Here is a 12,546-nt window from a genome sequence, read left to right as displayed (position 1 = left end):
TAGGAGGGATGTCAGGGTTGGAGTGTTTCAGCTCCTAGGAGGGATGTCAGGGTTGGAATGTTTCAGCTCCTAGGAGGGATGTCAGGGTTGGAGTGTTTCAGCTCCTAGGAGGGATGTCAGGGTTGGAATGTTTCAGCTCCTAGGAGGGATGTCAGGGTTGGAATGTTTCAGCTCCTAGGAGGTATGTCAGGGTTGGAGTGTTTCAGCTCCTAGGAGGGATGTCAGGGTTGGGGAGCTTCAGCTCTTACAGAGGGATGCCAGGGTTGGAGTGTTCAGCACTAACTTTTTTCTCGTTTCTGATAAATCTGACATGACCGGGGATCCAAATTAAGTGATGGTGTCAGGAGACCAAGGTTGACTATAACATCTAAATAAGATAATTTATACAAAATATATTTTTGTTTGCTTTTACTTACATCATGCATATCGTTGGAAGTATCCTCGTAAATTTGATTTACTATGCCAGGCAGAGCCATTCTGTTGAGAAAAAAATGTACAATTATATGGTGTGATGGATGTAACTTCATTTAACAAAACCACTTCAAATTAAACGTCAACCTTAGATAAAGTAAAACTACCTTAAACAGAATCATTGGATAAAATCATCATACCTTAAACAGGAACATTAGATAAAGTCATCTTCAAACAACATTGCAGAAAGCAATCTATAACTTGATTTTCCCGTGAAAAATATGAAGTTTCACATTGTTAAGAAACCTACTATCTGCTTTATTAAAGCATCATTCACTAGAAATAACATGATTCTTTATACTAACGGCAAAATACAAGAAGATTTATTCTCTAATGATTAAAATTGAGGGCAGGCCATTTTCTTTTTGTGAAGTTTATTGATCTTCTATGAATTCAGATATCTTTTGTTAAGCTAGTGGACTATTTTAGATTTGTGTTAATTGTTAATACCTTGCATTTCGTTTCTTCCTGTAAAAGAAGCCACCTAGGACTAATGCTAGTACCACTAGTATTCCTGCTGTGACCCCGAGTCCAATACCAACACCATCTGTGAACAAATACACAAGTTCAACTTACTTTGCATTGTTTATACTATCTGAACATGGCACATTTTATTATAATAATAATCTATATTTAACGTCATGTACGATTGTCAACAACAAACATAAGTTCTGTAGAGCTTTTATTAAGACACCGCTAAGGTAACAAATGTGTTTTCGTGGTGGAGGAAAACCCACGGGGGAAAACCGCTGTGCCATCAGAGGGATAACAGCTTACCTTATCAGACATCACTCACTTTTTTCTGCCATTGCTGGCGATCAAACTGAAATTCTTGGGAGAGCAAATGGTCTAAAGCTCACGCTTGATTGCACACAGTGAGTAGTATGACGGCTACCACGGCAGTCATTATACTATTTTGTGACTACTTTTTGGCATAGCAGGAACACATTTTTTTGAAACATCAATTTTTTTGAGGAAGTGTTAACTAATTTTTAAATTATTTTATGAATCACGAACGTCAATAAGTCCTAGAGCATGGTTCACAAAGAGCCTACTATAATATGTGTTACTGTATGAAACACAAATGTCCTTAACTGCCGGTGTCTGGCTCTGTATTGATACATCTAACTACATTTTTCATGTAAATGTAAATCTTAAATTAAGAATATAAACAAAACAGTTAGTCTTTAACAGAGGGACAATCTAACATGGATATTACAAGTATTATTTTTAGTCTTAACAAGGGGTGAATCTTACACGGGGATTACAAATATTACATTGAGTCTTTACAGAGGGAGAATCTAACACGGGGATTACAAATATTACATTTAGTCTTTACAGAGGGAGAATCTAACACGGGGATTACAAATATTACATTTAGTCTTTACAGAGGGAGAATCTAACACGGGGATTACAAATATTACATTTAGTCTTTACAGAGGGAGAATCTAACACGGGGATTACAAATATTACATTTAGTCTTTACAGAGGGAGAATCTAACACGGGGATTACAAATATTACATTTAGTCTTTACAGAGGGAGAATCTAACACGGGGATTACAAATATTACATTTAGTCTTTACAGAGGGAGAATCTAACACGGGGATTACAAATATTACATTTAGTCTTTACAGAGGGAGAATCTAACACGGGGATTACAAATATTACATTTAGTCTTTACAGAGGGAGAATCTAACACGGGGATTACAAATATTACATTTAGTCTTTACAGAGGGAGAATCTAACACAGGGATTACAAATATTACATTTAGTCTTGACAGAGGGAGAATCAAACATGGAGAATAGAAATATTATGTATTACAACTTATCAGAAGGAAAAATAGTGAAGTATTACAGCTCGTCGGGCAACCTGGCAATATATAGGTCCTTGGTACCAATCGAAATTACAAATAATGAAATATTTAAATGTGATTCACCCGTTTCCACTCTTCAGTGATTAAGTTGGGTATAAAGTTTCTTCAAGAAAGAATCAATAGCAAATGAAAGATCTAGTCTGTTAATCTGTTGTTACCATATTAGGCATTAGCTAATGACAAATGAAGGATGCAGCATGGTACTATGGTCATGTTTTGTCCTATATACCAGATGCAGCATGGTACTATGGTAATGTTTTGTCCTATATACCAGATGCAGCATGGTACTATGGTCATGTTTTGTCCTATATACCAGATGCAGCATGGTACTATGGTAATGTTTTGTCCTATATACCAGATGCAGCATGGTACTATGGTCATGTTTTGTCCTATATACCAGATGCAGCATGGTACTATGGTAATGTTTTGTCCTATATACCAGATGCAGCATGGTACTATGGTCATGTTTTGTCCTATATACCAGATGCAGCATGGTACTATGGTCATGTTTTGTCCTATATACCAGATGCAGGATGGTGCTACGGTAGTGTTTGCCCTGTATATCGAACTAAAACTGAAGCAAGAAATGTACACCAATACCCCATGTGCCAATTATTTAAATAGCACATCTCTGAAAAAGGGGTAGTAGCTCCATTTTATAATATTAATAATTTGAGGTTCTTATATACTGCTTTATCACAACCTAGTTAATTCGTAGGTCGTCTCAAAGGGGTTCACAAATTATTATCTATGGTTATAGGGCCTTCGCAACCAGCCAATATCTTTCTCAACTCCCTGGGGAGCATACAGCCGGAGCTGTTATTTCGGTGCTAACAGCTAGCATTCAACAATTCTAGCGCTGCCCAACCACATACTCATTTACAGCTGAGTAGACTGGAACAAGCGGAGTAAAGTATCTTGCTCAAAGATACAACACAGAGCCGTGCCGTGACTCCAACCCTTTATATGCTTTCATCTCATCCTCTTAAAATGTGAATTATGTGAAAGTAGCTTGAAGAACTTTTCAAACAAAGGGGCATAATTCAATTGGAAGGGGTGGGGGTTACTTAGTCTGTACGTACTTTTTTCACATCCACTTGGTGTAAGGGTTCTGTATACCAAGTAACATTCAAATCATTGTAGCAATTTTGAAAGAGTTCAAAAATAACGTTGTGTCTACAGAAAGAATGGGCAACTCAAAACATATATACATATACTTAAGAAGGAATGCAAATTTCCCAGGTAGTGCATAATTCTATATTCTCAGAATCTATGGCTTCATGAGTAAGCAATTAGCTAGGACAACAGGGGTATGCAAAATTAATGAAAGTATGGAAACTAGGGCCAAATACGACTAAAGGAAAGATTTTTACACGGAGAAGAATATGTTGCATATGATTTAAAAGCTGAGAAGTCCTAAATTATTGAGACTATTGTTACACTTCACAAATCAAGCAGAATTAGATAAAGTAAGGTATATTGATTATAGTTAAATCAACTAACAATGAGGTGCGAGTGGGCCAAGGTGCAGCTTTATGAACATATTTCCCTGTGTTGAACCCCCTTAGGTGTAACTTAATTAACATATTTCACTGTGTGTGGCCCCCCTTGGTGTAGCTTTATAAACATCTTTCCCTGTGTGGGGTTAGGTGTAGCTTTATAAACATCTTTCCCTGTGTTGGGCCTAGGTGTAGCTTAATTAACATATTACCCTGTGTGGGGCCCCCATAGGTGTAACTTAATGAACATATTTCCCTGTGTGGAGCCGCCCTAGGTGTAACCTAATTAACATATTTCCCTGTGTGGGGCCCCACCTAGGTGTAATTTAGTTAGCATATTTTCTTGTGAGGGGCCCCCCTCGGTGTAACTTAATGAACATCTTTCCCTGTGTTGGGCCTAGGTGTAACTAAATTAACATCTTTCCCTGTAAGGGGCTCCCTAGGTGTAACTTTATCAACATATTTCCCTGTGTGGGGTCAAGGTGTAGCTTAATCAACATATTTCCCTGGGTGGGGCCAAGGTGTAACTAAATTAACAGATTTCCCTGTAAGGGGCCAATGTGTAGCTTAATTAATATATTTACCTGTGTGGGGCCAAGGTGTAGCTTAATCATGATATTTCCCTGTCCCTGTGTGGGGCCAAGGTGTAGCTTAATCAACATATTTCCCTGGGTGGGGCCAAGGTGTAACTAAATCAACAGATTTCCCTGTAAGGGGCCAATGTGTAGCTTAATCAACATATTTCCCTGGGTGGGGCCAAGGTGTAACTAAATTAACAGATTTCCCTGTAAGGGGCCAAGGTGTAGCTTAATTAATATATTTCACTGTGTGGGGCCAAGGTGTAGCTTAATCATGATATTTCCCTGTCCCTGGGTGGGGCCAAGGTGTATCTTAATCATGATATTTCCCTGTGCCTGTGTGGGGCCAAGGTTTAGCTTAATCAACATATTTCCCCGTGTGCGGCCTAGGTGTAACTAAATTAACATATTTCCCTGTATGGAGCCCCCCTAGGTGTAACCTAATTAACATATTTCACTGGGTGGGGCCAAGGGGTAACTAAATTAACAGATTTCCCTGTAAGGGGCCAATGTGTAGCTTAATCAACATATTTCCCTGTGTGGGGCCAAGGTGTAGCTTAATCAACATATTTCCCTGTGTGCGGCCTAGGTGTAACTAAATCAACATATTTCCCTATGTGGGTCCAAGGATACTGTCCCTGGTGGGGCCTAGGTGTAACTAAATTAACATATTTCCCTGTGTGAGGCCTAGGTGTAACTAAATTAACATATTTCCCTACGTGGGGCCAAGGTGTAGCTCTTTAACATCTTTGTTTTGAGGTATAAATAAGTTGAGTTTAACCCCAGGGATGAAATTTCAAAGAACATCTGAAGTTTATTGATGGTTTTGTTAAATATTTCATCTAGATGATTGGAATCACCTTATATATACCTCATTCCCAAGTATAGATTTTACATTACAATGAAAATGATAAAAATATTTCAAAAAAGCATTTGGAAATTCAAAGCCAATCGGAGTGACATCTATTATTTTCCTTCCAGCCTATTGTGACAATAGGCTGGAAGGAAAATAATGGCCGTACTGTAAATTGTGACGTCACAATAGTTATGATGATCAGTGTGTCGGCTAATGGAATGATCCAGTTCCAGTGGATATCCCAATCCGATGGAACATAATGTTTTATTAGGGAGGGCCGAGTTGTTGCAAAGACCATTGAATGTCACTTATATTCTTATATTATTTTACAGACGATCAAGAATGTAAGTGATTCAGTAGCAAACTAGCAATCACAAATTAAAAAGGAATGAATCAAACATAGGGAGAGTGCCGCCAGGGGTAGCATAACCCCCTAAAAAAGTAAGTGCCACCAGGGGTAGCATAACCCCCTAAAAAAGTCATTTGCACATGCTATCAACCCATCATGGATTTGTGTTAAAAAAAGGCAGGAAATTTGCGCACAAATCTGTACATTATGTTTTACAACAATTCTTTGTAGACATACTACCCATCCTTTGCAAAAGAGAATGCAGATTTTGTACAATTGAAATAAAATGGGATAAAATGTTAATATTGTATATCAAAGATATAAAATTCATCAACAGTAAACAATTTGACAGTTTATAAATATATCTAGTGGTTAGGATCATTCGAAATATATAATACAGAAACTGCATTTTTCCTTCGACATCAAAGTATTGTGTTTGAGTAGACCAAGTCTCAATAAGAACTTGAGGTGAGATGCTGATAAGACCATAAAGTATTACTGGAGAGAGATGAGCTGTTGCCTGAATCATCTTCTATACAAGGGAGATAACTTACTTGATGAACCACTGTTAGATCTGGTCTGTGTGTGTGATGCCGTGGATCCCTTGGCTACATATTGACATCTGTCACCATAGAAATTACCAGTACAACTGTAAAATAAAGGGTCCACAAGGTTACCCTAACAGACTGTACACGGTTTAGTCAAATGTCTACCCTTCACTAGTAGAATCTGTTTTTCGCGCTGTGTTTGTTTTGCCCTTCATATATTATTGCTAAGTATAGTATGCTATGTACATATTTTCACTGTCGTAACTAATTCACCCTTATAACGTAGGACAAAATTTAAACTGCAGCAAGAATTTCCGGTATACTGTAGTACACTGAAGCACTATTTGGATTTACATAAAATATATTTCATGAACTGATTTCAATTGGGCATTCCAACATGTTTAAAATTTCAAAGCTGAAGACACCAGCTATAAAAGGCAATATTATATACCAGGTAACATAATTTGGATGTATGTTATTTAACATCAAGACATTGATTAAAAACTGTCAACAACATGTGAAATATCAAATGTATGCCAATATAGCTTTCTTAATGTCATTTACAATGTGTGGGAATTAAAACATTCTTACTTCGCGAACTTTTGGATTGTGAAAAGTTTCAATGAAAGACTGACAGGACAAATTGAACTCTGTAAGAATAGTCAAGAAGACTGAATTAGCCTACCTGCATCCTGGTACCTTGGTCGTGGCAGCATTACATATCCCGTTATTTTGGCAAAAGTTTGGTGGGCAAGCTGAAATTAAACAAATGTTTTGTAGCTGATATCAAAACCTATTTTTCATTTCAGCAATAATTACCATAACTTTAGTATGGTATGGCAGAGGATGATGATGTCGTTCATCTTTCTCCTGGTTGCTTTTTCTGGTCGTTTTTATGGCACTCCTTAATTTTGCATAAATATAAATATGACACAACAATAAAAATGATATGACCAAAATAAAATTTATCTTTTATTAACAAGGTATTTACCCCTAAAAAATAACAGCAAATAAAAAATCATGTTAAAAGCTAATTGATATCACTACTTCCTAATCTCAAATTGTTCAGGTGCGCTTACCTGTTCCACAAATACTCTCATCTGTCATATCACCACAGTCGTCGATGGAGTCACAGCGGGTACTGTTAATACACTGACGCTGCTTTAGACAGTAGTAATAACCCTTATGGCAGGACACTGCAGGGTAAAAAACACAAAACATTTTTTTAATATCATTTTTATGTTTTTGATCATTGTTTTTCTTCTTCTTTCGATATTATTACTCAAACCACACATTTGAACACACATAGCTTCTTTCTACTTATTTATAATCTGAATTACACATGAACTTGACAAGATGCTCCAAGGGCCTGTATTGCTCACTTGGATATTCAAGCATCACTGTAGAATATTCCAAATAGTAATATATGGTAAAAGGGTTGCAATCTCAATGGTTTTCATGTTATGACCAAGAAACTAAGTCACCAGGGGTTGGGCTGGCCCTAGGGACCAATCATGATAGCATGATTGTGCTTGTATCAATACAGTAGTATATATTCAAAATAATAAATAGCACAAAGTACTCATATTAACAAAATGATAAGGCAACAGGCTAAGCCTATATCAGTCTTCAAATCTAGCATAGATTGTCTTTTCAAGCCAAGCAGTTGTATTTCCATTTTCCCAAGGATCTCTAGACCAAATTCAGGCAAAATTCCTTTAGCTGGGGGTGGTGTTAAAGAGGAAAAGAGTTGAAACTGGAAGATGACATTACACCATGGCATAAGCTAACCTTCCCCTTTGGCCCAGATCAGTTAAAAATGTTTCTGATAACCTGAGCTTGGATTTCTAATGGAGCCGATCAGTTACAGTAGCAAATTAAACCTCGTCCATAAAAAGAAGAGAAACATTGTATCAGTTTGGGATAAAATTGACCTGGCAGAACTGTCAGAACAAAATGTCTAAAATTCTCTCTGAATCAGCCAATCAGACAATATGGTTTAACATAATAACACCAGCTGCCTTTATCATAAAAATCAGAACACGATTTAAATTAATTCTAAACAGAACTGGCCAATTGGAATCTAAAACTGAGTGAAAAGCAAAACAGGTCAGTGTAGTATATATCTCTGATTTTATAGGCACAACAAAAATGATCATGAGTATTTCATTCATTTGGTTATTTAAAAAACAGCCATAATTGATAGTATTTGATAGTATTACAATCTACAATGGCCAGGACTTCTACTGCAAATGTTGGGATGTTTAAAACGTGACTTGACTGAAATGTATGATTGTTGTAGTATGTGAGTCGACTTAAAATGTTTAGATGTGTAAAATGTGACTACTGACAATGTTTAGCTGGTTAAGTAGTGTACTTACAGCAGTTGACTTCATCCGAGGCATCAGAGCAGTCAGCAACACCATCACAGAAGTAGAGTTTGTTGATACACTTGCCGTTACTGCAGGACTTCTGGGTGTCTGTACATGTACTGACAATAGGTCTGTGTGTGCTCGGTTTGTGTGAAGAGGGTGGCAGGGACTTGGGGGCTGGTGTCTGAGTGGTCCTAGTAGGACCCACATGTTTTGGGGTACTTCCTGTTGGAGCAGGGGTCGTAGGACAGAAATATGGCTCGTCAGATCTGTCAGGGCAGTCGACAACACCATCGCAGCGCCAGGTGTCTGGGTAGCACTGCTTGACAGGAGCACATTCGAAGGAGTCAGCATCACAGCGAAGTCCAGACGGTGTTACAGGGGCTTCTGTGGGGCAGAACATATAATATTACAGTTACAATTTTTAGAGGAACTCCTTCAGGTAAGAACATGTAACGCTACAGTTAAAATTATGTCAGAGGAACTCCTGTGGTTAAGAATGTGTAACACAACAGTTACAATTATGTCAAGATAGTTTTAGAGGGGCTCCTGTGGGTAAGAACGTGTAGGTGAGACGCTACAGTTACAATCATGTTAGATGGTTTCAGAGGAACTCCTGTGGGTAAGAATGTGTAACACTACAGTTACAATCATGTTAGATGGTTTCAGAGAAACTCCTGTGGGTAAGAATGTGTAATACTACAGTTACAATCATGTTAGATGGTTTCAGAGGAACTCCTGTGGGTAAGAATGTGTAAGTGTAACGCTACAGTTACAATTATGTCAAGATAGTTTAAGAGGAACTCCTGTGGGTAAGAATGTGTAAGTGTAATGCTACAGTTACAATTATGTTGGATGGATTCAGAGGAACTCCTGTGGGTAAGAATGTGTAAGTGTAACGCTATACAGTTACAATCATGTTAGATGGTTTTAGAGGAACTCCTGTGGGTAAGAATGTGTAAGTGTAATGCTACAGTTACAATTATGTTGGATGGATTCAGAGGAACTCCTGTGGGTAAGAATGTGTAAGTGTAACGCTATACAGTTACAATCATGTTAGATGGTTTTAGAGGAACTCCTGTGGGTAAGAATGTGTAAGTGTAATGCTACAGTTACAATTATGTTAGATGGTTTTAGAAGAACTCCTGTGGGTAAGAAGGTGTAGGTGTAACGCTACAGTAACAATTATGTCAAGATAGTTTTAGAGGAACTCCTGTGGGTAAGAATGTGTAAGTGTAATGCTACAGTTACAATTATGTTAGATGGTTTTAGAGGACCTCCTGTGGGTAAGAAGGTGTAGGTGTAACGCTACAGTTACAATTATGTCAAGATAGTTTTAGAGGAACTCCTGTGGGTAAGAATGTGTAACACTACAGTTACAATTATGTCAGATGGATTCAGAGGAACTCCTGCGGGTAAGAATGTGTAACACTACAGTTACAATTATGTCAAGATAGTTTTAGAGGGGCTCCTGTGGGTAAGAACGTGTAGGTGTGACGCTACAGTTACAATCATGTTAGATGGTTCCAGACGCTACAGTCACAATTATGTTAGATGGTTTTAGAGGAACTCCTGTGGGTAAGAATGTGTAAGTGTGACGCTACAGTTACAATTATGTCAAGATAGTTTTAGAGGAACTCCTGTGGATAAGAACGTGTAGGTGTGACGCTACAGTTACAATCATGTTAGATGGTTTCAGAGGAACTCATGAGGGTCTTAACCTGTAAGTGTTAGCGTAAGCATAGACGGTAACAATACATCTAGTTACATACCTGGTACATTCACAAAATACTGTGATGAGTGTTAAACTTAGATAATTCTACAAAAACAATACATGTTACAATACAGTGTATATATTTCTATAAATTATTTAAATCAATAGTAGCAACTTACTGCCTGTCGAGCACTCAGGTGTGAACGACACATCGTCCAGTATAACATCAGATTGAGGCTCATCTCCATGGGTAGCCTCAAAAATGGCTGAAAAGTTCTTGCCACTGCCTAGTAGCACATTGGCATATTTCCACTGGTTACCTTGACTACCACTCATGGACCAAAACAGCTGGTTGTTCTGTTCATTGGCATTTTGTGTGTACAGCTGTAACAAAGGGGAAAACTGGCATCTTAGCTATCAGATTCCATTTTCAAAGAAAATATATTGTAATTGTGATAAATTTCTGTATCGACCTCTAAATCACCATTTTAACTAAATCTGTGACATTGTAAGAACCAAACAATATTTGCATTACACTGCTTATCCTTATTCTAATTCAAATTTGCTTCCTGCTAGAAATATCTTCTCTAAAACAGATTTAAATGAAATATCTACAGGATGCCATTAGGGAGTGCGAATACTAGTCAAAGAGATGACTTGAAGAATAAATTGTATGGTTCCTGTTGGGTAAATAATGAATTTACGTTGTCTCTAAAGCTTCACTGTCATGTCAATATACATGTACATCAACAGGTCTCAATTCAGGTGGGAAAAGAGAAGAAAAAAAAAAGTTAGAATAAATATTGTGAAGAAAGACAAAAATGTATGTTCATTGCCATAAGTTTTCCTGTTTGGTCAAAGAAATGATTGAACTATCAGTTATGATTGCAAGTAAAACATTATGACATAATATACAACATTAGGTTAATAGCTAGGTTGAAATACCAATATCTGGAAAATGACATATATACATCACATGCTAAAAGGTGAGTCTAGTAGACAAAATATCACAACAGTGTATATTTTATAGCAATACCTTAGGAACACACTGAACTAGAAAGTTCAGTACATCTGTTCTTTTAACCAATCAGAAATGATTTCAGTATGATATAATTTGTGTTAAAATGTGTGACCTACCCTGAGAGAGCCAAGGTTTGGCGAGCCATACATGTAGTACCAGAAGCGTACGTAACACAGCCCACGACTGGCGAGGAAAACTGGTGTCTGTAGGCGGGCTGTGTCACCTGGACGCATGTTCAAACTGTTCATCACCATGAACTTTCCATTGGCTGTATGACGATGGTCAATGTTGGTGCCAGTGCTGTGGCCAGAAACAATAGGTCCCTGTAACCAGTCTGAGTCATCGTCCTGTAACTGGGTCCAGGCACAAGATGAGATGGGGCTTGGCTGGTCAAAGCTACAGTCTCCCGAATTTGTACCTGTATGGGCATACCATTAGACAGAGTATCAGTATCTAAACTTGTCGGGTAGAAATCTTACCAATAAGTATGTCATCCTCTTGTTAATAAACCAAATATTATTTTAAACTTTTGTTTGTAAACCAAAGTGACTTATATTATTTCAAAGTCCTGTTTGTGAACCAATATTTCACAGTCCTGTTTGTGAACCAAAGTGACTAACATTGTTTCAGTCTTGTTTTTTAACCAAATTAACTAATATTATTTCCCAGTCCTGTTTGTGAACCAAAATAACTAACATTATTTCCCAGTCCTGTTTGTGAACCAAAATAACTAACATTATTTCACAGTCTTGTTAGAATTTTACAATGTTGTAGATGATGACTGAATAAACTACTTACGACAATCATCCTCGTCAGATCCATCTGTACAGTCAGTTCGTTCATCACAGCGATACCGTTCCTGTATACATTCTGTCCCACTGTGACAACGGAACTGATTATCTGGACATGTCTTCACTTCAACAGCTGTATAAGAAGAGTAAAATGTTTCATGAAAATCAATAAAAGCATATCTTTTGAAAACAACACAGTCTTAAATATTCACTTAAGGCATCAATGACTTATTGTGCTTAGTGCTCCAAGCACAAATTAGAACTGTAGGCCACTGGCTAACTATTATACACCACCTCCAAATAAGAATATCATCAAAGAATCATAACTTCAGTAAAAGTACTTAAAATGCAAAATAAATCACAATTGCATAATAAGTTACCAATAATGTGTAATAAGTTTTATAATTATGGGTCAAGACCTTAAGTAGCAGTCAAAAGATTTATAAAAAAATATATCAGAAAAGAAACTATA

The 12,546-nt window shown here is 37.3% G+C and overlaps 1 protein-coding gene across 1 annotated transcript in view; it reads right to left on the bottom strand.

Annotated features, from left to right (window-relative positions):
* Positions 1 to 12,546, bottom strand: part of LOC110461939 (MAM and LDL-receptor class A domain-containing protein 2-like) — a 127,693-nt gene that overhangs the window by 2,572 nt on the left and 112,575 nt on the right. The window contains exons 131-139 of the mRNA XM_021515681.1: positions 12,082 to 12,207; positions 11,400 to 11,701; positions 10,442 to 10,646; positions 8,558 to 8,935; positions 7,256 to 7,372; positions 6,862 to 6,931; positions 6,183 to 6,277; positions 922 to 1,018; positions 417 to 477 (exon numbers count right to left, since the gene is read on the bottom strand). Of these exons, the coding sequence (XP_021371356.1) occupies positions 417 to 477; positions 922 to 1,018; positions 6,183 to 6,277; positions 6,862 to 6,931; positions 7,256 to 7,372; positions 8,558 to 8,935; positions 10,442 to 10,646; positions 11,400 to 11,701; positions 12,082 to 12,207 (1,451 nt within the window). The remainder of the gene's footprint in view (positions 1 to 416; positions 478 to 921; positions 1,019 to 6,182; positions 6,278 to 6,861; positions 6,932 to 7,255; positions 7,373 to 8,557; positions 8,936 to 10,441; positions 10,647 to 11,399; positions 11,702 to 12,081; positions 12,208 to 12,546) is intronic.

This window comes from Mizuhopecten yessoensis, unplaced genomic scaffold (genome assembly GCF_002113885.1).
Source record: "Mizuhopecten yessoensis strain PY_sf001 unplaced genomic scaffold, ASM211388v2 scaffold10711, whole genome shotgun sequence".
Taxonomy (NCBI): Eukaryota; Metazoa; Mollusca; class Bivalvia; order Pectinida; family Pectinidae; genus Mizuhopecten; species Mizuhopecten yessoensis.
Note: the sequence above shows the minus strand (reverse complement) of the source record. Positions and strands in the feature narration are given on the sequence as shown.